This window comes from Myotis myotis, unplaced genomic scaffold, assembly GCF_014108235.1.
Source record: "Myotis myotis isolate mMyoMyo1 unplaced genomic scaffold, mMyoMyo1.p scaffold_m19_p_3, whole genome shotgun sequence".
Taxonomy (NCBI): Eukaryota; Metazoa; Chordata; class Mammalia; order Chiroptera; family Vespertilionidae; genus Myotis; species Myotis myotis.
Genome location: NW_023416335.1, coordinates 89,898,488 through 89,921,544, shown reverse-complemented (window position 1 = coordinate 89,921,544; position 23,057 = coordinate 89,898,488). Strand labels below are relative to the sequence as shown.

At 40.5% G+C, this 23,057-nt stretch overlaps 1 protein-coding gene across 3 annotated transcripts in view; it reads right to left on the bottom strand.

Annotated features, from left to right (window-relative positions):
• Positions 1-1,024: 1,024 nt before the first annotated feature.
• Positions 1,025-23,057, bottom strand: part of LOC118651618 (phosphatidylinositol 3,4,5-trisphosphate 3-phosphatase TPTE2-like) — an 89,198-nt gene continuing 67,165 nt past the window's right edge. For 2 of the 3 annotated variants that reach the window (XM_036300954.1, XM_036300955.1), the window contains 6 exons: positions 21,455-21,535; positions 17,227-17,332; positions 11,944-12,023; positions 4,928-5,023; positions 3,014-3,084; positions 1,025-1,222 (listed from right to left, as the gene is read on the bottom strand). In XM_036300954.1, coding sequence (XP_036156847.1) covers positions 1,099-1,222; positions 3,014-3,084; positions 4,928-5,023; positions 11,944-12,023; positions 17,227-17,332; positions 21,455-21,535 — 558 coding nt within the window. In that variant the 3' untranslated portion in view covers positions 1,025-1,098. Of the gene's footprint in view, positions 1,223-3,013; positions 3,085-4,927; positions 5,024-11,943; positions 12,036-17,226; positions 17,333-21,454; positions 21,536-23,057 lie in introns of all 3 variants that reach the window. The other variant, XM_036300952.1, reaches the window with a different exon arrangement.

Sequence of the window (23,057 nt, the reverse complement as noted above, 5' to 3'; positions counted from 1 at the left end):
AACCTCCAGGCATTCTGCGCTGCTACCTGAGTGGTTAGTGGTTAATGTGCTGGTTGCGTTTGTTAGTTCGAGTGGTTTGCCCCAAACCTCCAAACCTCCTAAACTCCCAACCCTGTCTCCCCCGAGCAAACCATTTTAGTCTGTGTTTTTGGCAGAGTGAAAGGTTTTTCAGGAATGGGTTTCGTGTGTTTTAGCAGAGCACTGTTTCTTATTGCTAGCTGTGTTTCCCAATGAATTTAAGTTGGTCTAGAATTGAGAGCCTTGCCAAATAAAGGAAAAATCACTCAAGTAAGGATAATTTCAACAGAGCCAAAATAGAACTGTTTTCAAGCACAATCATGGCCTTAAGGTACAGTGGCAGTGAAAGTACTTAGAATAGCACTGGGTACCAAAGAGAAAATGATTCCCTCTGGACACAGGACTAGAATGAAAAGGCGACCTTCCCTCAGAGTTCCCCAAGCTGCTTTATCCATCATGTTGACCAAGATTCTCCTAGTCTCCCCACGTCTGCGTGTGACTAGAGGAAGCTCGTCGTGCTCTGTGAGCTGCTTGGAGAGCAAGAGAAAAGCGTGTGTTTGGGGTGAGGGGCTGCTGTGTAAACACGTCTCTGGGTTTAAAAGTCTCTGCTGTCAATCTGGTATTTGTTAGTTTGTAAGTCAAATGGAGGAAGAAAATAGAAATTACCTTCTAATCTGAAATTACAAATGTGAAACAAAGGGAATAAATACTTGTCCAAAAATATGTAAATAAGTGAAACAAACCCACAGTATTAGGGGGAATCACAATTTTTAAATATTCCAATTATTTTGATATAAAAGTTTTCTTTAAAGTTTTTAAAAGTGGTAACTAATGTTCCTGTGTATTGTGTTCCAAATTTATCTCAAAACTTTGTGTGAAGTATATTCCTTCAAAAAGGAAAAAAAAATTGCCATTGACATTTTCTCTTGTATATATTTAATATATGTTGAATAGTATTCTCAAGAACATATGTACACATATGTAAATATAAGTATACCAGCAAGGAAGAGGGTTTTGAAGATATAAATACATAGCAGGGATTGGGAAGAATATGATTCTATTCTAGAAGGGGAACTACACTTAATCAGATACCAGGCACAACTTAACATCATCAAAATAAATTTCAACTGCAAACTCTGGACGATAAATTTTCCATGCTTTTGGTTTATGGGGATTATCCAATTCATTTCTTGAAAGATAAAGCCTAGAATAGAAAACACACACACATATTTTAGGGCTTATAGAAAAGCCATTTAAGGCACCCTTTTTAAGGCGTTAAAAAAAGATTTGCTGGCCAAGATTAATCTCTGCCCACTTTTCTCTTAGTTTTTTATGAGCCAATGCTCCCACTTTCTCTACTGAGATGCAAAATATCTGAATATTCACTAACAAACACATGGTAACAACATGTCACTGATTCTTTTAACATTGCCTTTTATGGAATGAATAAAAGACATCTGGGTTTAATAAAATAAATTTTTATGTGACAGAAATCAGCCAGAGAGAATAGGTGTGTATTAAAACCAGAAATAAAATACTGAGTGTCTTTTCAATGATTAAGTTGGCATTTTAGCTGATAACAATCTCATAACTAATAAAAACAGCTTTACCAAGTAGTATGGACATTTCAATGTTGAAGAAATCTTTAGAAACATGTAAAAGTGAGGAGGAAAGTGATCTGACTGTGGTTGTCTCTCTAATATGAGCATGGTCTTTTAAAGGAAAAAAAAAAAGTGTCCTTATTTAGCAATTACCACTTCGGAGGCGTCCCACCTAATGAAGTTCCACCCAGATATCTATTTGAGAGACTTTGCCTCTGTTGTGAGTTAAAGTTTATTGTTTGTATACATGCAGGGAAGGAAACTGGTTAAAAAATTTTCAATCTAAAATTCACTCTATCCAAATCCATTAAATGTGTGTACATTGTAAGTATGTAGATTAGATGCTCAATTTCCTCTTGCCTCAGTTTCCTGTTGTGGACTCAAGTGTGAGTAGATACAGTTCATATTTGAAGAATAGGCTAGGTTTATGTAATGAGAACTATCAATTCATTCCAAATACAATCACAACTGCTTCAAAACTCACCTGCATGAGTTTTTGAACATTATTTTTTCTTTTGTGTTGGGTGGTATTGTGATAGCAATAATCTTAAATTTGTCTCAGCACCATGAAACAAATATTTAAAGTGGAGAATTTCTAGACTCAGGAATGAGTTTCCAGAAGTTTTTTTGGAATAATCTTCAAATCAATTAACATTTACCTTTTTAAAAGTGGTTCGCAATTTAGTTATTAGAAATCACTTTTAAATGTGAGACTATTAATGATTTTTTAAAAATTATAAGGTAAAATTCATTTAGAAAGTTACAGAAATAGTAGAAGGGCCCTTGGAGCTTAGAAGGAAAAGGGAGAAGATACTCGCTTTGAGGGACAAAAAAGGGAGAAGAGGCTAGGGTGTGTTCTGGAAAAGAGAGAGAGCACACACTATGAATGATTTTTTTTTAGCTGTCTTCACAGACACTATGTCTTATGACTTCTGTCCTAGAAAAAAGTGTGACAATTACCTTTTAGAGTAGCTGTAGCTGCCCCTCCCCTATCTCCCCCCCCCCCCCCCCCCGCCAGGTGACACCTTACTTTTGCACAGAATTTGGTGGTGGTCAGTCATCAATAAATGAACATATACTGAGGATCTGTCCTATTTAAGGTACTGAGCAAACTCAAACTGCTGGATTTATTACCACATTCAAGATCTGATTATAATATGTTTTAACTTATAACACAGTCCTATGGCATGGCCTTGAGGATAATGCAAATCTCAAGAATAGCCATATTTTTATAATAACCAGATTAAATGAGTATGTGAATGAAGAATGGTGACTTGAGGATTTTTTGGTTTCTGTAAACCGAGTTTATGGCAATCAGCAAAAAACCTGCCATTACACCTTACACAAACATTGAAGATAAGGCTATTTCTAGTGGATTATATAATAAACCATACCTGTTATTTTCTATGAAGGATGTGTGGAACCAAAAGAAAAAGGGGCAGTTGTCATAGTATTTAGGAAGATCCTAAAAATACATGGATTTAAAAAAGAAGGTTATTCTTCATAATAAAAGTGATACCAAAAACTAATCACCCAACAGGGATTACAATTCCTTCCTTTATTCATTTATATATTTATCAAACAATCGCAGCCATTAAATGTGCAGCGTTTACAGTCTACTACATGACACCGAGGACACAGGGAAGAGGCTTTCAGGGATCACTGTTTCTATCAAAATTTTCAAGGAAATGTATCTTTTTTTAAAAATGTTTTTATTGATTTCAGAGAGGAAGGAAGAGGGAGAGATAGAAACATCAATGATGAGAGAATCATTGAACGGCTGCCTCCTGCACATCCTCCACTGGAGACTGAGCCTGCAACTTGGGAATTGAACCGTGACCTTCTGGTTCATAGGTTGGCACTCAACCACTGAGCCACACAGGCCAGGCATGTATCTTTTCTATGATGGACATTTATGCATTTTATCTGGTTTCGATAGTGCTAAGCAGAATCTATTAAGGGCCTATGCCTATTTATGCACAAATATATCATCCATTCCTACAAGGAGCAGCTATTATATAATTAACTATCATTATTAATGATGATAGAAATACCTAAATTTTTTGAAAGTGCTTTTACTTCATGGCCCTTGAAAATCATAAAGGCCAGATAGTACTAGCATCCTCTGGGTGAGTGCTCTTCACCAGTCTTTCAGCTTAGAGGTCAATGATTGAGAAAGAATTCAGACTGGCTCCATTATTCAAGGGGTAACCATCCAATATGGGAACTATCCAGGTCACTTGCTTTAACACATTTACCATTTCAATACTTACTAGTAGTAGATTCTCCCCTAACAGGGAGAAAGCAGGGGCTGAAGGAGGACAAAGGAAATATGTTTTAAATCAATGGACACAGCCCTGGCTGGTGTGGCGAGTGGTTAGAGTATCTGCCAGAGCACTGAAGGGTTTCAGGTTCGATTCCCAATCAAGGCCATGTACCTGGGTTGCAGGTTCAACTCCCATTCCCAGTTGGGGTGTATGTTGGAGGCAACCATGTGTCTCTCTCACATTGACATTTCTCCCTCCCTCCTTCCCTCCCTCCCTCCCTTCTTCCCTCCTTCCTTTCCTCCCTCTGTCCTACTTCCCTTCCACTCTCTCTAAAAGAAAAAAAAAATCAATGGAAAAAATATCCTCAGCTGAGGATTAACCAAAAAAAACTTGTTAAGTGATGGACATAGTTTCTTATTGGAAACTTTGGTTGGTTTTACAGGAAAATTAATTGAAACTATTGAGATTAGAAATGTGTTATATACAGAGTAATGCCCAGACATACATTTTATGACTGGTCAATATAAATTATACACTTATGGTACGGTAATGACAGCAGAATTCTTATTTTTCATAAAGTAAATATTGGATTTTTTATAAAGTAAACATTACATTAAAATACTATTTATAATGTATTATATAACAATTCAGAAGAAAGTAAAATCTTCACTTTCAAGTATTTAAAAAATTATGGGGAGCAATGTGTTTTAAATGTATAAAATATAAAACAAAAATTTGACTATTCTATGCAGTAAAACATACCTTTGTCTTTTTTTACATCTTAGTTTTTGTGTTACTTATGTGAAAATTAATACATACATATTGTATAGAAATTAGAAAAGCAAATGAGCAAAATTTTAAAATTACATATGTTCTTTAAAAAAAGTGTTATGGATCTGACTTGTTTTTTTCTTCCTCCCTGGTTAGGAGTTGACATCTATCATCTCCCTTGTTGAGATATATAGCAATGGAAATCTCAAGCCAGAATTATTCAAAAAACCAAACAAGAATAACAGCATAGGTTGTTTCTTGATTACTCACTGAAGAAGACAGAAATTGCACTTTTACATCATCATACAGAAGTGGACTGTTGCATAGATGAATTATTACTCTGTCTCTTTCAATATCATGAACTACCTGTGAATGAACACATGGAATTCAAATAATGAGATAGCTGATAATGAGATAGAAAGTATAACAGGGAAGTTCATGTTTACTTATTGAGGCTTCCTATATTTACCAAGTACTCTTGGTCTCATAGCCCTATCACTACATGTATAAATAAATGTTAATCATTGTTTCTATAACATTGCAATACTTGTTTACCTTTTTAAAAAGCCAATATGTTTGAGGATTATGGTGGGGCACTGTTGAAAAGCAAAGTATTCAATTTTCTATTACAGTTTCACCAAGTAAACATTAATATTGACTGTGTGTCACCTGATTTTCATATGTTGGGAATACACTAAGAAGCTCAATTTTAAAGCTGGCATTCACATTCAAAAAGCAAAGAATAACTGTCATGCTTTGTTAAAAATGTTATTTGCCGATGGCATCATGGGCCTTGTCCATAGCAGACTGCTAGATGAAGTTACCAAAGATAGGCCAAGTCTCTGGAATGAACAACTTTGAAGCTATAGTAAGTATTTCTTTGTTATTGATTCACCCTTGTGTAATAGTGCCGCCCACAATGAGAAAGGTCTATGCTAGGCTTTAGGAAAATACAAAAGAAGGCGTAGACTCAGTTGAAAATTCAGGGAGCTATACACATAAGGAATGATAGTAGAATGGCATATAATTATGTGTTGAGCCGTATGATGAAGACTGAGTGTGCTGTTGCATACTTGGGGAGGTTAACAGGAGGTATAGGATGAGAAAGCTTCTTTGAAGAGGCAGAACTTGAGTTGGGAATGGAAGGATTTGCATAAATGTAGAGATATGAAAAGAGAACCCAGTATGGATGGGGGTTGGTGGGGGAAGGGGAAGGAGAAGAAAAGACCTGCAGAAACATGAAATAGAAATTAGAGTTGTGTTCCAAGGACCAAAAGGGTCCCAGGCTACTTGAAAGGGAATCTGCAGGCCAAATTACTAATGGAAATGATCTCAAATATCATAGGGTTGTATCTTGTGAGTTCAAGAGCCAGGAAAATAAGAAAGAAGTTATTAGAGAGTATGTGGGGCAATTCCTATGTGACAAAGTGGCCTGATCATTATTACACACTAGAGGCCTGGTGCACGAAATTCATGCACGCAGGGCGGGGGTGTGGGGGGGGTGTCCCTCAACCTGACCTGCACTCTCTCCAATCTGGGACCCCTTGGGGGATGTCTGACTGCCAGTTTAGGCCCAACTCCGCAGGGACATTCCTCTCACAATCCAGGACTGCTGGCTCCTAACCTCTTGCCTGCCTGCCTGCCTGATCACCCCCAACTGCCCAACCGCTCCCCTGCCGACCTGATCGCCCCCAACTTCCCTCCCATGCTGGCCTGTTCACCCTCAACTGCCCTATCCTGCCGGCCATCTTGTGGCGGCCATCTTGTGATGACATCACATGAAGGCATCGTGCGACGCCACCTAGGCTTTTATTATGTAGGATAACATTTACTTAGTAATTTATAGTTTATAAAAGAGTTTCACATATATTAACAAATTCAATCCTCACAATACTTGAAACGTAATCTTTATTTTACAGATAAGAATATTGAGATATTAACTGTCTTTGACTATTGGCACACAGTGTGTCTTCTGCTCTACCTACAACTTTTCACAATGAGAACAGTATTTCAGGATGCAAATTATAGGACTCTATATATGCACTGTATAAGGAGGGGAAAAAAAGGTAAGGGGATGACTATAGAAATCTAGGCATGAGCAAATGAGGTCCTGGACTAGGTAGTGGCAATAGGAACAGAAAGAACGAGAGATTTCAAAGGTATAATCAGCAGGATTTAGGGGGCCAAGAGAAAGAGAGGATCAAAGATAATACCAAATTTGAAGGCCTGAATGAGAGAATGCTAGTGCCATTTTCAGAAGCAGAAGAAAACTCATTTGATAAATATATTTTTTTCGTTTTTATTGAATTTATTGGATGACACTGGTTAAAAAATTATATAAGTTCCAGGTGCACAACTCTGCAACACATTATCATACACTATTTATTGTGTGTTCACCACCCCAAGTCAAGTCTTCATCCATCACCATTTATCCTCCCTATAATCTCCTCCACCTGCCCCCCACTTTTCCTCCCCCAGGCAATCACCACACTGTTGTCTGTGTCCATGAGTTTTTCTTTCTCTTTTTTCCTTTTTTTCTCAATCCCACCACCCCTCCCTGACAGGTGTCAGCCTGCTCTCTATCCATGAGTGTGTCTCTACTTTGCTTATTAGTTAAGTTTGTTCATTAGATTCCACATACGAGTGAAATCATATGGTAGTTGTCTTTTTCTCATTGGCTTATTCCACTTAGCATAATAATCTCTAGGATCATCCATGCTGTCCCCAAAAGATAAGAATTCCTTCTTTTTTACTGCCAAGTAGCATTTCATTGTTTAAATGTACCACAGCTGAGAAACCAAGATGGTGACATAGGTAAACACTGGAAAGTGCTGCCTCGCACAACCACTGCAAAAATACAACTAAAAGACAAAATGGACATCATCCAGAACCACAGGAAGGCTGGCTGAGTGGAAATTCTACAACTAGAAGGAAAGAGAAAAGCACACTGAAACTCAGAGGAGGTGTGGAAGTAAAGTGCAGAAGTACAGAGGCGCATGTGGAAAGGGCTGGCAACAGAGGACACAGTTGTCTTTTTCAATCAGGAGGGAGACACAAGCTCCCGACTGCTCTGAACTCCAGTTCCAGGAGAGTCTCTGGGGACCCAGACTCATATGGGGAGAAACTGGACTGTCTGGCATCGGTCAGAACTCCAGGGCAGCTTTCTCTCAGAGGTGCTTGCAGCGATTACTGGGACACTGAGATGCGGGGCCTCTTAGGGTAGGACTGAGGATCAGCCATAGCTGTTTGCTCCACCCTGTTGATTCCCTGAGACCCCGCCCCACCCAAGCTGTGCCCAGAGGCTTTTGCATATGAAAGGCCTGGCCCTTTGCAATCTGAAAATTACCTAACAAGCTGCAGCTGGGTCAGAGAGACCCAGAACATCCAAAAGAAGGCCCAAGGCCCCACAGAAGCTTGCATTGCTTCACAGCTGGGCCTCATCTGGGCACCTCGAAACCCCAAACAAAGAAGAGGAATCTGTAGATCTCTCCATAGCTCCTGCTGGGTAGCCTCAGGCACAGACTAAATTAGCACCTCCTTAGAGATCTAAGAGCCAGTATACCCAGTGTTCAGAGTGGGACCATCCAGATTACAACTCCTCAGATCCATAAGGAACACACTCAGGGGGCAGACTCAGTGAGCACCAAAACCCCACTGAAGCAAGTCTTGCCCCAGAAAGGTGTCTCCAGCACAGAAGTTCTCCCACTGTAGACACAGCTGATTCTCCCAGCCAATTGGCCTGGAGGTCAATTCCTCCCAGTGATACCTACAACAATCAAGGCTTAACTACAACAAGACTGTGCACACAACCCGCAAAGGGGTGCACCAAGAGTGTCCACCTCAGGTAATTGGAGAGGCTGAGCCACTGGGCCCTACAGGACACCTAGCACAGAAAGCCACTCTATCAACATAGGGAAGCAGCCAAAATGCGGAGACAAAGAAACAGGTCACAAATGACAGAAATGGAGGAAAGCAAACTACTGGATATAGAGTTCAAAACCACACTTCTAAGGTTTTTCAAGAATTTTCTAGAAACTGCCAATAAATTTAGTGAGACCCTCAAGAAATCTAGTGAGACCCTGGAGGATATGAAAAAGGACCAACTAGAAATTAAGCATGCACTGACTGAAATAAAGAATATTATACAGAGATCCAACAGAAGACTAGAGGATTGCAAGAATCAAGTCAAAGATTTGAAATATGAAGAAGCAAAAAACACCCAACTGGAAAAAAGAAAAGAAAAAAGAATCCAAAAATATGAAGATAGTGTAAGGAGCCTCTGGGACAATTTCAAGCGTACCAACATCCGAATTATGGGGGTGCCAGAAGAAGAGAGAGAGCAAGATATTGAAAACCTATTTGAAGAAATAATGACAAAAAACTTCCCCTGCCTGGTGAAAGAAATAGACTTACAAGTCCAGGAAGCGCAGAGAACCCCAAACAAAAGGAACCCAAAGAGGACCACACCAAGACACATCATAATTAAAATGCCAGAGCAAAAGACAAAGAGAGAATCTTAAAAGCAGCAAGAGAAAAACAGTCAGTTACCTACAAGGGAGTACCCATACGACGTCAGCTGATTTCTCAACAGAATCTATGCAGGCCAGAAGGGAGTGGCAAGAAATATTCAAAGTGATGAAAGCAAGAACCTACAAAGGTTCTTTACCCAGCAAAACTATCATTCAGAACTGAAGGTCAGATAAAGAGCTTCACAGGTAAGGAAAAGCTAAAGGAGTTCATCACCACCAAACCAGTATTATATGAAATGCTGAAAGGTATCCTTTAAGAAGAGGAAGAAGAAAAAGGTAAAGATACAAATTATGAACAACATATACACATCTATCAGCAAGTGAATCTAAAAATCAAGTGAATAAATAATCTGATGAACAGAATAAACTGGTGAATATAATTGAATCAGGGGCATAGTAAGGGAGTGGACTGACTATTCTCGGGGGGGAAAGGTGTGTGGGGGTGCGGGAAGAGACTGGACAAAAATCGTACACCTATGGATGAGGACAGTGGGGATGTGGGTAAGGGCAGTGGGTGGGGTGGGAACCGGGTGGAGGAGAGCTATGGGGGGAAAAAAGAGGGAACAATTGTAATAATCTGAACAATAAATATTTAATTAAAAAAATAAATGTACCACAGCTTTTTAATCCACTCATCTACTGATGGGCATTTTGGCTGTTTCCAGATCCTATCTAGTAAATAATGCTGCAATAAACATAGGGGTGTGTATATTATTTTGAATTATTAATATTTTGGGTTTCTTTGGATAAATTTCCAGAAGTGGAATTGCTGGTTCATAAGGCACTTCCACTTTTAATTATTTGAGGAACCTCCATACTGCTTTCCACAGTGGCTGCACCAGTCTGCATCCCCATCAACAGTGCACAAGGGGACCCTTTTCTCCACATCCTTGCCAACACTTGTTGTTTGTGAATTTACTGATGATAGCCATTCTGGCATATATGAGGTGATATCTCATTGTGGTTTTAATTTGCATTTCTCTGATGATTAGTGACATTGATCACTTTTTCATATGTCTATTGGCCATCTGTAAGTCCTCTTTGGAGAAGTGTCTATTCAGGTCCTTTGTCCATTTTTAAATTTGATTGTGTTTTTTTTTTGTGTTGAGTTTTATAAGTTCTTTATAAAGTTGTGGATAGTAACCCCTTATTAGATGTATCAGCAAATATGTTCTCCCATTCATTCAGTAAGTTGTCTTTTCATTTTGTTTCCTTTGCTGTGCAAACACTTTTTAGTTTGTTGTAGTCCAATTTGTTTATTTTTTTTCTTTTGTTTCCCTTGCCTGAGGAAATATGATGTGTTTGAATTATAGGAGCAGAGACTGTCCATGTTGTAGCTCCTACATCTACCACACAGTGGATGCTGTGTTGCATGAATGAGAGAAAAAAAATGTATAGTTTAAAGCAGAAAAATGGATGAGCGGAACCAAGAATACAGTATGTACAGAGGTAAGAAAAGAAAGCCAAAGATCAGGCCTGGGTGAGTGCCCTCCATCAGGGGAGGGGCAAAAAGAATGGAAAGAAATAGTGTTGGAGAGGTAAGAGGGGAACTAGAGACAAGCCTGAGAATTTTCAAAGTTTGTATTTCTTAGACCCATGAAGGAAGCTTTCTTGTTGCTTCAGAAAAGGTCTGTAGTCTTAGATATTTTTTCAATATTTAGGAAAATATGGATCTGACCTGCCACCTGGAAAAATCTACTAAATGCGATGACATCAAAAAAGCAGTGAAGCAAGCATCAGAGGGCCCCCTCAAGGGCACCCTGGGTGATACTGAGGACCTGGTTGTCGCCTGTGACTTTAATAGTGACAACCACTCCTCCACCTTTTATTTTTGCTGGAGGTGGCATTGCCCTCAATGTTCACTTTGTCAAGCTCATTCCCTTTTTTGACGATGAATTTGGCTACAGCAATAGAGTGGTGGGCCTTATGGTCCACACGACCTCCCTGGTAAGAGCCCCTGGACCAGGAGCCCCAGCAAGAGAAAGAGAGGCTCTCACTGCTGGGGAGTCCTTGCCCCCAGTCAGTCCCCCAACACATTGAGAACCTCCTCACCTCCATAGTTTCCATCCCAGACTTCCTGAAGAATGGTGGGGGGTGGGGGGCGCTTAGGGAACTCCACCTTGTCATGCGCCATCAATCAAGTTCACTGTACTGATTAAAATAAAAATTGACTACCAGGTCCCATTGCTTTGGGTCTTTTGCAATGTCATTTTTTCCCCCTCATAGTGCAGTCCCACGAGACGTCTGAGTTAGAATCACCTGAGTCATTGCTAAATCTAGATTTCCAGGTCTCATTCCAAATTTCCTCAATCATACTTTGGTGTACAACCTAGAAATCAGCATCTTTATAAACTCCGAGGTGATTAATATGCATACTAAAATTTCAGAGTCAGCGCCATATAATAAAAATGACCAAGAAAAAAAGGTCTGGCTAAAAATGACCAGAGATAAGAATAGGTACATGAATTTAAAACTCTGACAGATTCATGGTAACATGCTTGGCATTGTGCAAAAATGAAAACCAAGGCAACACTCTGAGCTGAAAATATATTCTGGAGCATGCTCTGAAAAATCTATTTTGAACAGTGAGTTTAATTTAGCTCTGACTGCATTCAAACCCAGGGGCACCAGGTTGCATAGGAACCAAAAAGCAACATGGCCTCTCCTTGTGGCAAGCAAGGGCTGTGAGAGGTCAACATACTGATCTGACATTGCGATTTAAAGCAGTGCTTTTCCAGTTCACATACTTTCTCTTACCCTACAGTTTTTGGAAGCAGAACAGAAAAAGACAATCTTTTGACGCATTATTATTTTCACTTTTAGATCATCACCGTTGCCTTTTCCAACACCTGAATGAAAATAAAAAGTTAGAGTAAAGATCAAAAAGTCTCAACAATTAACATTATAAATTAAAAAGAGAGGAAATCCCAGGTAACAATGTCCTATATAATAAAAGAGAAACATGTAAATTGACCGTCCCTTTGCTGATCTCACTAGCCAATCAGGAGTGAGTATGCAAATTAACCCAACAAAGATGGCAGGTTAATTTGCATCCACAGGCGCCAGGCAGAGAGCAGAGCAGGAGAGCCAGCAGAGAGTGGAGCGGCTTGGGGAACTTGGCTCCCCAAGCTGCCAGATAGAGAGCAGAGAGGGAGAGCTGGTGGCTTGGAGGAATTGGCACAGTGGGAGGCCATGGGATGGAGACAGAGCAGGAAGGGAAAACCAAGAGCATGGGGAGCACCAGGAATGCTGGGAATCGTAGTTCTGGTGGCAGATGGATCTCCTAGACACTAGAGCAAAGTGAGCCTGGAGCAAGTTACTGTTGAGGTGGGGGATGGAGGGAAAGCAAAGGTGAGAGACATAAGTAAAATCAGAGTGTCTAGCAAAAATTAAAGGGAAGCTATCCTAAAACTTCCAGGAAATCTCCACCAATGAAGCAAAGAAAAAAAATGCCTCTATTATTCTGTGAGCAACAAACCAAACTGGGTTGGGGGTCTCAGACAATTCGCTCATAGGATTGCAAAGACAGACAGAAACTCCTGGATTGGAGAGGGCTCCCCTGAGGGCTCCCAGATTGGAGAGGGCTCCCCTGAGGGCTCCCAGATTGGAGAGGGTGCAGGTCGGGCTGAGTGACCCAACCCCAGGGCACGAATCTTCATGCACCAGGCCTCTAGTATCAATATAAAATAATTTTGGTGCATGAATTTTGTCTCTGAAAGACAAGGCTTCAAGCCAATTCTGTCTCCTAAAGCAGACTTTATAAGTCTGGAGAAGAGACATAGTTCAGCTTCTAAGATTTGTCTTTCTAGAAAAAAAGAAATTAGGGAAAGTGACTTGCAACCTTTCTTGCTAATGTGTTGCTTTCTTCAGAATTCAAATCATGATGTTTCTTAGTAACAGTCTAAATTCCTCTTTCTTTAGTTCCTAGGGAGCAGTTTCTGTGAAAATATAGGATACACAAAATATAGGATTCCTGTGGTGTTAAGTGTACATTTATAAACAAATGGTTTCTTGTCCCTTTTTTCAATTCAAATGATCCACTTCCTTTAGCATTTCCTCAAAGAGCGAGTTTCTCAAGCTTCCAATCAAGTTTTATTGCTTTCGCGCAACCCTGCACGTTTTACTTAAATATGCACAGAACTAAAGGTGCAGAAGTGAAACAAATATTCTAATAAAGCCATATCTTGATCATTCTTGACTATTCACCTTATATTATGTTTGCTTTGTTTTCATTTCATTTTGTTTCCACTAACACCATATCATTAACTTGTCATTAGGATCACAGTTTCTTTGCCTCAGTCCCCTCAGTACCATTCTAGCTGCAGAGCTTCTTTCTAAGGATGTCTACCAAAAACCAGTGAAATACAGATTTAAACTAAGTCAAATATCACGTGATAAGAAAAGGGCATTGATTTAAAAGTTTAAATTACAACACATTTAGAATTTTTAAAATAATTACATGATTTAAAAATTAAAAACGTGACGTGAAAAGTCTCTCACCCATTCCACAGCTAGTTAATTCTCCACCCCCAAATAGATAACCACTATCTTGTTTTATGCTTAATTAAATATAAAAATATATCCTCCCACACATTTTACAAATACAGACACACACAAATATGAACACATATTTATTTCCTTTTTGTTTTACAGAAATTGTTGCATACAATAGAATTGTCCTGTATCTTCCATTTTTGAAATACATGTCAAAAATTATTTAACTCATTCATTAATAAGGAAGCATTCATTAATAAGTATGATGTTATAGCTAGTTCAAAGTACTGCACATTTATAGCAGATAAGGGAGGATGACATGAATCTACAAATAGACACTAAATGGGTCAATAACCAATTGCATTACACCAGGCACAATTAATTTGCATTTCTATTTCTATGTGTAAAAATGTTGTCCATTAATATGAGGTTTTTACAACTTACAAAGTTGTAAAATACTTTCAAGACCATGGGCGGTGGAGACAACCCAGAAAGTGCACTAGATATTGACCATTTCAAAGTCTTTCACACTTTTTTCTCCCCATCATCTTTCTGTTGTAATCATAAAAATTATTCTTATTTCAAAAGAGGGCCGAGGTCATTAGTTTGACCTGATTGTTTAATTGGGTGCAGCAAGAATCTTAACTTACCACATAGGCCTTCTTAAGTTGGCCCTGCAAGGCTAGACCCAACTGTACTGACCAGCGCTGAGGCCACAACATGATCTCTGGAAGTCTTCATGAGGGATCTCAAATAGGACTTTTAAAATCCTCTATTTTATGTTAGCCTGAGAGCAGGAAACCAGCCCTGTGGAACTCTCCACCAGCTCTCACCTGCAGTACTCAGACATTTGGGTTAGCTCTGCTGTTCTCCAGGTGTGAGCTATACATTTTACTGAACAATGTCTCCACAGAGTTTAAGTAAAATTCAAAATATTAAGAGAGAATTGACGGTCTTAAGATATAATATCAGATTAAGGCAACATGTGACATTCTAGACCTTACTTAAAAACATTTTGAAGCTTAGAATTTTGAGAAACTATTCCTATTCTCATTGTTCATATTAAAGAGATGCATTAAAACTCCATTAGACTAGCCCTAACCGGTTTCGCTCAGTGAATAGAGCTTCGGCCTGCGGACTCAAGGGTCCCAAGTTCGATTCTGGTCAAGGGCATGTACCTTGGTTACGGGCACATCCCCAGTGGGGAGTGTGCAGGAGGCAGCTGATCGATGTTTCTCTCTCATCAATGTTTCTGACTCTCTGTCCCTCTCCCTTCCTCTCTGTGGAAAATTGGTAAAATATATTTTAAAAAAAGGAGCCGACTCATGGATGGCACTTAGTGCGCAGAGCTTGCATGTATAAGTGATCAATCTGAGGTTGCCATTGCTGCTTTAAAAAAACACACACAACAACAACAAAAAACTCCATTAGACTAAATGCTGGTTTACCTGTTTGGAATAGTTTAATGCTCACAGAGCTTTGTATGGTTAACAAAGAGGAAGCTGAGGCTGAGTATATATTCAGGTACCATAAGGGTTCTCAGGCCACTAAGTTGGTTTTACATTTGGGATTAAATTTCTGAGTGGAAGTAGTTGCTCCAACAGCCAACTGTGTTGCCTTCCTCACTGCAGAAGAAAGCCGTCTCGCTCTATTTGCAGGGCGCCACTTTGTGTGGGAAGGAAGAAGCAAGGTACTGCTATCCTCTATCTTCTACCACCTGCTGGACAAGCCTGGCTCTACCTGGGGAGGTCTGGCCAGGGCTGGAGTTCCATTCAGCTCCCCTACAGCCCTGTCCTGCACAATCCCCCACATCCCTTGACCCAGTCACAATGGTCTTTGCAGAGGAATGCCATCTACAAAGCCTTTTCACCAACAGTTCATTTATATACACAGGCGGCATCCTGTCACAACAGGCTGTGTTTCACAGGTCTGCCTGAACAATGCTTGTTTGGAAATCTAGACCAAAATGTTCCACACAGGCAATGTACTGAGTTGAAGTTGTTTTCAGAAGTCAGAAAACTATGTAATCTGTTTGTGGTAATCTATTAAATTTCCTCACTGCCAACAAGAAGTGGTGGTGATGTGTGTGTGTGTGTGTGTGTGTGTGTGTGTGTGTGTGTGTGTGCGCGCGCGTGTGGGCGAGGCGGGGGGGTCGTGGGGGGGGGGGAATGCACATAAACTGAAAAAAGTATTTTATATTTTAACTAATAATTTTAATTTATTTTCTGACTATGCAGTTTTATGTATTTTTAAAGATTTTTACATTTCTGAATAATTGGATAAAATGTTAAAAATATATATTTTCAGATCCTTATTTTGTGTGACGCCCCAGAAGACTAAACACTAAGCCATCTGGGTGGATACCAACTCCCTGGCACCACACCACGAGTGAGAGGCCCAGCACTCCATCCTCCTAGTGGGCCACAGTGTGGCTGCTGCTTTAAGGATGTGGGAGCCTTGCCCCCGATGCACCTCTGCAGGGGAGAATAAGGTGCAGACCTAATGACATCCCTTCCACACCATGCCCTGCTTCCCCAGTTCCTCTAAGGGTGAGCTGTGCAGGGAAGCGAGGTGGGTGACAGAATTAGAGACATGGGACTTCAGGCCCGTTCCTCTCTCCACCTTTTTTCTTTTCTTTCTAAAGTCCCAGAGATGAATGATCTAATGAATTTTCCTGATTCTTTGGGTGATGGTGGATCTAGTCAACTCTTTTGAGGTTTATAAGGATTTTCATTCCTTGTAATAATAAATAATTGGTAACAGCTGGGAGGCCAAAAGATACCCCACAGAGCCCAGGTTTTTCCCAACTCTTTCTGTGTTCATGCAGATTCAGGTAACAAAGACCTAAGTGCTGACCTCAGAAAGCTTTTCTTGACCCCCAGGATGGACTGGGCCCAGCCTCTGGGTGCCCCCAACACTATGGTCAGCTCTTTATCTATGTACTCATTCCGCTCCTCTGCCACCACCCAGGGACTTGAAATACTAGCATGGGTCCTGGTAGTTATTTGTAAAGAGAATTTCTGGCAACAAAATTATTTTGCAAGCCAGATATTTAAGACATCTTGATGAAGGTGAGAGAGCTATAGGTGGAAGAGGAAGGGGAAAGAGAGAGAGACCAGGGTGATGAGAGTGAAAGGATCTCTGAAAGGGGTAGGTGAAAAAATGATGTAGGGATGCCTCTGCCAAGATAAACGTAAATTAGAGGTGGGTGTGAGAAAATGGTCTCCAGATCTCATGGATCTTCCTCTCTTCTGAATCAGAGGTTCCACTGTGAAAAGTCTACCCTGGGCATCAGTGAGAACAGGAAATAAGGAAGGGGATTGAGCACCCCAAATTGATGATGGGAAAGGTAAACTTAAGGGTTGGTAGTCCGGCCACAGCACTCCTGGGCTGATGGCCATTCCAGGGGGAGAGGTTCATATGTGAGGATATACAAGATAGTTCAGAGTTGGGATTCTCTGTATGTATAAATGTGAGCAAAATCCTCCCAAATAGTAAGAACATTGCCCACCTGCCCAATTCTCCAATAATATTTAAAGCACTTACCATGAATTGAATAAATAACAAATTTTTTTATCCTAAGTATTTTTCTTGGAGGGAGAGTCAAGTTATAAATATTTTTCACATCTTCAAAATATCCAACATACCTATTCTGGAAAAAATACACACAGAAGTCTTAATTTAAGTGGAGATGAAAAGTCTAAAGTCAGCATATCTGATTTTTTTACATAGAACTTAAGTAGAGTAATTAATTAAGGGAACATTTATTGGGTGCCATTATATAACTGCATTTTTATGGAGGTCGCCTCATGACTGAATATCTACCTTAAAAAACGTGGTGGAGGAGTAACAAGGAAGGAGCCAGGTGCTGCTGACAGGCTCCTATGATTGAGAGAGCAGCTAACCAGAACCAACAAGACAGCAGCATCCCAGCAGGAAACAGTTAAGGAGCCACTATGGATTTTGAGCATGAAACAAATGAGAACAAATCTATGTGAGGTCAGAGGCCTAGGTGTGACTGCGTTAAAGGAAAGTTGTGGTTTGGTGGTGAGTGGCCTTCTAGGCATGAGGGAGGGCAGATGTGAAAACTCAAGAGGAAGCCCTCCACAGGCCAGTGGGAGATACACATTCTCTTGTCTCTGCCAGCTGGAGTTTCTTCACTTTCCACCTCTCCAATTTTGTTTTTGCAAGGAAGCCCTGGGAATTCTCTTAGCCTAGTCCTTCTCTATGGCAGGCTGCTCACTCTTTTTGAAGAGTTCTGGTACTGAATCAACTGGACTAAAAAATGTATCGACTCTGCCCCACCCATTGGGAAGTGTTAATAAAATTAACTGCCATACTTTCCATCGGAAAGGGCCAGCAAAGAGAAAGGCTCGTGTAAGTCCTTAACTCAGGGATGGATGAAATGTAGCCCATATAGAATGGCCAGCAGTATAGGGTCAGAATGTGATGGTATCTGAGAATTGCCACCCCACGCAGAAGGAACTCTGTCCTGGGGCCTTGCCAGCACAGCTCTCAGCCTGAGGCTGAGGCCCTGCGTTTCTATCCAGTGCATCAGAAGAGATTCTGTCGCAGCTAGGGTGTGCCAGTTCTGGACTAAAGTTAGAGAAACTGTGTACAACTGCAGAAGAAATGGGGGGGGGGGGGCGGGGAGGAAAGTGTACAAGGATAGTCATTGAAGGAGTTATATCTAACACGCCCTTAGCTCCTGCCACCAGATTCTCTACCTTTTGCTTAAGGCTTGTAATCAAGCATGGCCCTCAAGCTGCTTTGCTGTCACTATCTCTTCCCCTACCACCTAAAACTACAGGGCCTGCAGCAGGAGTTCATGCCAACTCCCTGACACCACACCAACATATATTTAGTAAGCACTTGCTCTGAACAGGGGAGATACTGTATGAGGCACTTGGGAATTCCTAGGGTGGAAAGATGGGTTAAGATATGGGCTTTAGGCAAAAGGGGTAGAGAAACTCACCATTGAAAATAGCTAGAAAATAATATAAAGTAAAGTAACCTCTAAAAGAAACACAAAGGGCTAGAAGAACTGAAAGAGTAGGAGACTATCAGGCTGGGAAGGGAAAGGAACTCCAGGAAAAGGGGCCATGTGAGCAATGGCATGTGGGTGTAAAGTGCTGATGAGCTGGGAAATAGCATACAGCCCAAGTGTGTGAGAGTGTGGGACATGTGAATGCACACAGTGGAAGAAATGGTTGGAAAATCAAATCATAGATCTTGGGGGCAAGGTTAACAAAATTATATTTGCTGCCATTGGCAGTCAGAAGCCATTATGGATTTTGAGCATGGAAATGGCATGATTCAAGCTGGACTGGGCTTTGGTAAGTTCAAGTGTGACTTCTAGTATGGCCTATAGCTATCTTCCCCCCCCCCCCCTTGGGTATGGCAGAAAGTTTCATGGGATAAGGCTGAGTTCTTATCCCCTGAACTAGCAGTTGCAGTGTTCTGCTACCAAGGCCAAAGGTACCTATTCAGCTTACATCACTTCACCCCAAAAAACTTTCATTCACAGCCACATCCATTCTATTCAAGAATTCACAACCAGTTCTCACTTTGATCTGAGGGCCAACAGAGAGGAGAAGCTGTGCACAGGATGCGAAATAACAGGCTTCAGAGTCTGACAGATCTGGATTTGCATTCTTGGTTTAAAAAGTTAATTTCCCTGAACCTCAAGTTCCCAGCTATAAAATGGGAATCATGATGGTATCTACTCACAGTTATTGAGAAAATGAAAAGAGATAATGAATGTAAAACCTTTAGCATGGTCCAATCAAGTCTAAAATGTTGTAAACTCTATAGGATAAATGTCCTACTTTCTGCAAAAACAAATTACAAGGTATAAAAAGAGGTGGAAAACCTATAAAACATAAGAGACTTAAGAGACATAGCAACCAAATGAAACATATGGCTCTTATTTGGATCCTGATTGAAACAAACTAAGTTTTTAAAAAGATTTTAAAGTAATTATGGAAATTTAAAGATAAAGTAGGCCTTTAATGCTATTAAATATTATTTTATTTTTAGATATGATAAATGGTTGTAAGGGTTTTTTAGAGTCTTTATGGTAGATGGCAGAATAACATACTTTCAGGATAATATAATCTGGTGGCTGGAATTTCCTTCAAAATAATCCTGGTTTAAAGAGTAGAGTGTGTGTGTGTGTCTAAGTGGAGATAAATAGATAAAACATGATTGGCCACATAATCAAGTGATTGTTGAAATGCTGTGATGAGTATCAGGAGACTTACAATATGATTGTCTCAATTTTTTTATGTTTTAAAATTTCCATAATAAAATACTTTTAAAAGGAAAAAAAGGGTAATAGCATATATTTCACATAGGTTATCTGAGTATTAAATGAGATAATACAAATAAAACTGCAATATAATCTATAATAATAAAAGGATAATATGCTAATTAGATCAGATGTCCTTCTGAACAAAGCCATGGTGGCGGGGGGGTGAGGGAGGGGGCCAAGGCAGAGGAGGTTAGGGGCGATCAGGCCAGCAAAGGAGAGCAGTTAGGGATGATCAGGCTGGCAGGGGAGAGCAGTTAGGGGCAATGAGGCCAGCAGGGGAGAGCAGTTAGGGGTGATGAGGCCAGCAGGGGAGAGCAGTTAGGGGCAATGAGGCCAGCAGGGGAGAGCAGTTAGGGGTGATGAGGCCAGCAGGGGAGAGCAGTTAGGGGGCAATCAGGCTGGCAGGCGAGCGGTTAGGAAACCAGCAGTTGGACATCCCCTAAGGGGTCCCGGATTGGAGAGGTTGCAGACCGGGCTGAGGGACACCGCCTCCCCCCCCCACACACACACATGAATTTCATGCACCGGCCTCTAGTAATATATGATAGTGTCTGGATATAATAGATTTATGAAAAATGTTACTTTCCCTTTTCTTTATCATTCAAAATACAGCCCTTACCCCATCTCTCTCTCTGTCTCTGTCTCATGCATACCGCCCCCGCCCCCCGCCACACACACACCCACACACACACACACACAGACACACAGACACACAGACACACACACACACACACACACACACACACACACACACACACGCGCGCGCGCGTGCGCGTGCACACTCACGCACATGATATTCTTCAAGGGTAGAACTACCCTAGTGGAGAATTGTGAAAGACTCAGTTCCTCTCTATGGGAAATAAATGGCTGATGACTTTAGTTAGTTTTCAGCAGTCTGGGACCTTCTTTCTTTGGGAAGGGAAGCAACTCCTGAACTCCGTAAACAATAAACAACATAGAGTGGGAAGCAATATGCTCTGGGGAGAACTCAAAGCCTGCAAAGCTCAGGCAGTGCCTGAGACACAGCTCTCAGCCTCTGGGAGGGATCAAGGCCTCTCACAGGGCACCCAAGTGCTGCTGCCTGACCACCAAAGGAGAAGTCTAAACTGAAACCAAATAATAGGTGTCAATCTCCCTTTTTTTTATTAAAAAAATTTTTTTAAATTTATCTCAGAGAGAAAAGGAGAGGCAGAGAAACAGAAACATCGATGAGAATCATTGATTGGCTGCCTCCTGCACGTCCGACACTGCAGATGGAGCCCACAAACCAGGCATGTGCCCTGACTGAGAATTGAACCTCAACCTCCAGATTCATAGGTAAACACTCAACTACTGAGCCAAACTGACTGGGTGAGGACCCCCTTTTTAAAAAGAACACTTACCACCTTATCTCCCTTCCTCTCTGTAGAAAATCAATAAAATATATTTTAAAAAAAAATAAAAAATAAAAAGAACACTTACCTGAGAAGGAGTTTCTACTCCCTGAAATTTACTGCTGGTGGTTTTATCTGTTCGTCGTTCTCCAAAATAATAAAGGCTGTCCTATAGAAATGGGGACAATCCAATCATGGATCATCTGTATTTTCCTCTCCTGTATAAGGCATTCTTAATGTTTCTAAGGGTACACATCCCCCTAAGTCAGCAGTCTCTGGGCAGAGGCTACCCAAAATGATAAAATTAGCAAAGCCACATCAAGGCTCATGCTCATTCCAATACTCATAAAGACATAGAATTTTAGAGCTGGGAAGACCTTAGAGGTCATCTGGTCTGTCTTCCTACCTTTCCATTTTACAAATGGAGAAGATTACGACTGAAAGAAAAGCTGGTGACTGACATGGCAACTTATGCAGCAACATGCAGGGGGCTCTCTGTCTAAGGCTTTAGTCAATGGCTTCCAACTGTTTTATTTAAAAGCCACAATCTACATTAATAAACCTAGGAGACACACACACACACACACACACACACACACACAAAACTGAAACACAATTTCATAAAACAATACTTACCTTTTGATATTTCCTAATCTATTCCATTTTATTTAAAAAAATACGAGTCACAACCCAATACTTTGATTTTATAACTCACTAATAGATTTTGATTCACAGTTTAAAAAGCATTGCCCTTGAACAGTGACTCTCAACCTTTTCCATTTCATGGCACATTAACTAATTACCAGAATTCTGCAGCACACCAAAAAATATTTTTGCCAATCTGATAAACAATAGGTATAATTTTGATTCATTCACACCAGACAGCTATTTTTGTGTGTCTTCTGTCATTTTATTATGACAATCTAAGGGAAAAGAGATCAGTACCCTTGACTAAATACTCAGGTATTGCATGATTTAAAAATTCTTGTGGCACACTGGTTGAAAACCACTGTCCTAGAACATTCATTTTCATAATTTGTGTGCCTCAAATTAGAAAAAAGAAGATGGTGGAATTAGAGTGTTGGGCATGGTGCATAATGCACAGTTTCTCTTAACTTGACTGTGGGCCAAGTGAGGTGCAGAGCTACTGGGAGTATGTCGTCTAAGTGGTAACTTCTCAGCAAGATCATGGCAGAAAAAAGACTGAAAACCTTGCTTCGGGAAGTGAAACTACCCACCCTGTCTTCTCAGAAATTTCCAGAGGGCACAGACCCCACAGAGAGTGACTATGCAAAAGTAACACTCAGGGGAGACTTTGTTCTGAGTTGGAAAACATCACCTTTTAGCTACCTAGCACTTCTAAGGATCAAAGTCCTTTAGAGAACTTACCCAATCAATCTTGATATTTTTCTTGTGAGAAAGGAGGAAGTCCCATAATTGGTCAGAGTAAGAGCAGGGCTGGACTAGGAGACACAGGTGAATCTAGATTGTTAAGCTTTTTTGCACTGTGTAATTTGACCTTACTCACCTCACCTTAATCTTGCCCCTATTGGGTCCTGTCTTTATTTAAAATGTTGCTACTGTATATATCATTGATTTTTGGCATTAATTTTCATTTAAAAATATTGCATTAGGATATTATTTATCTTGACTATGACTATTTTGGCATTCTCTTAAAATTTTCCCATGGC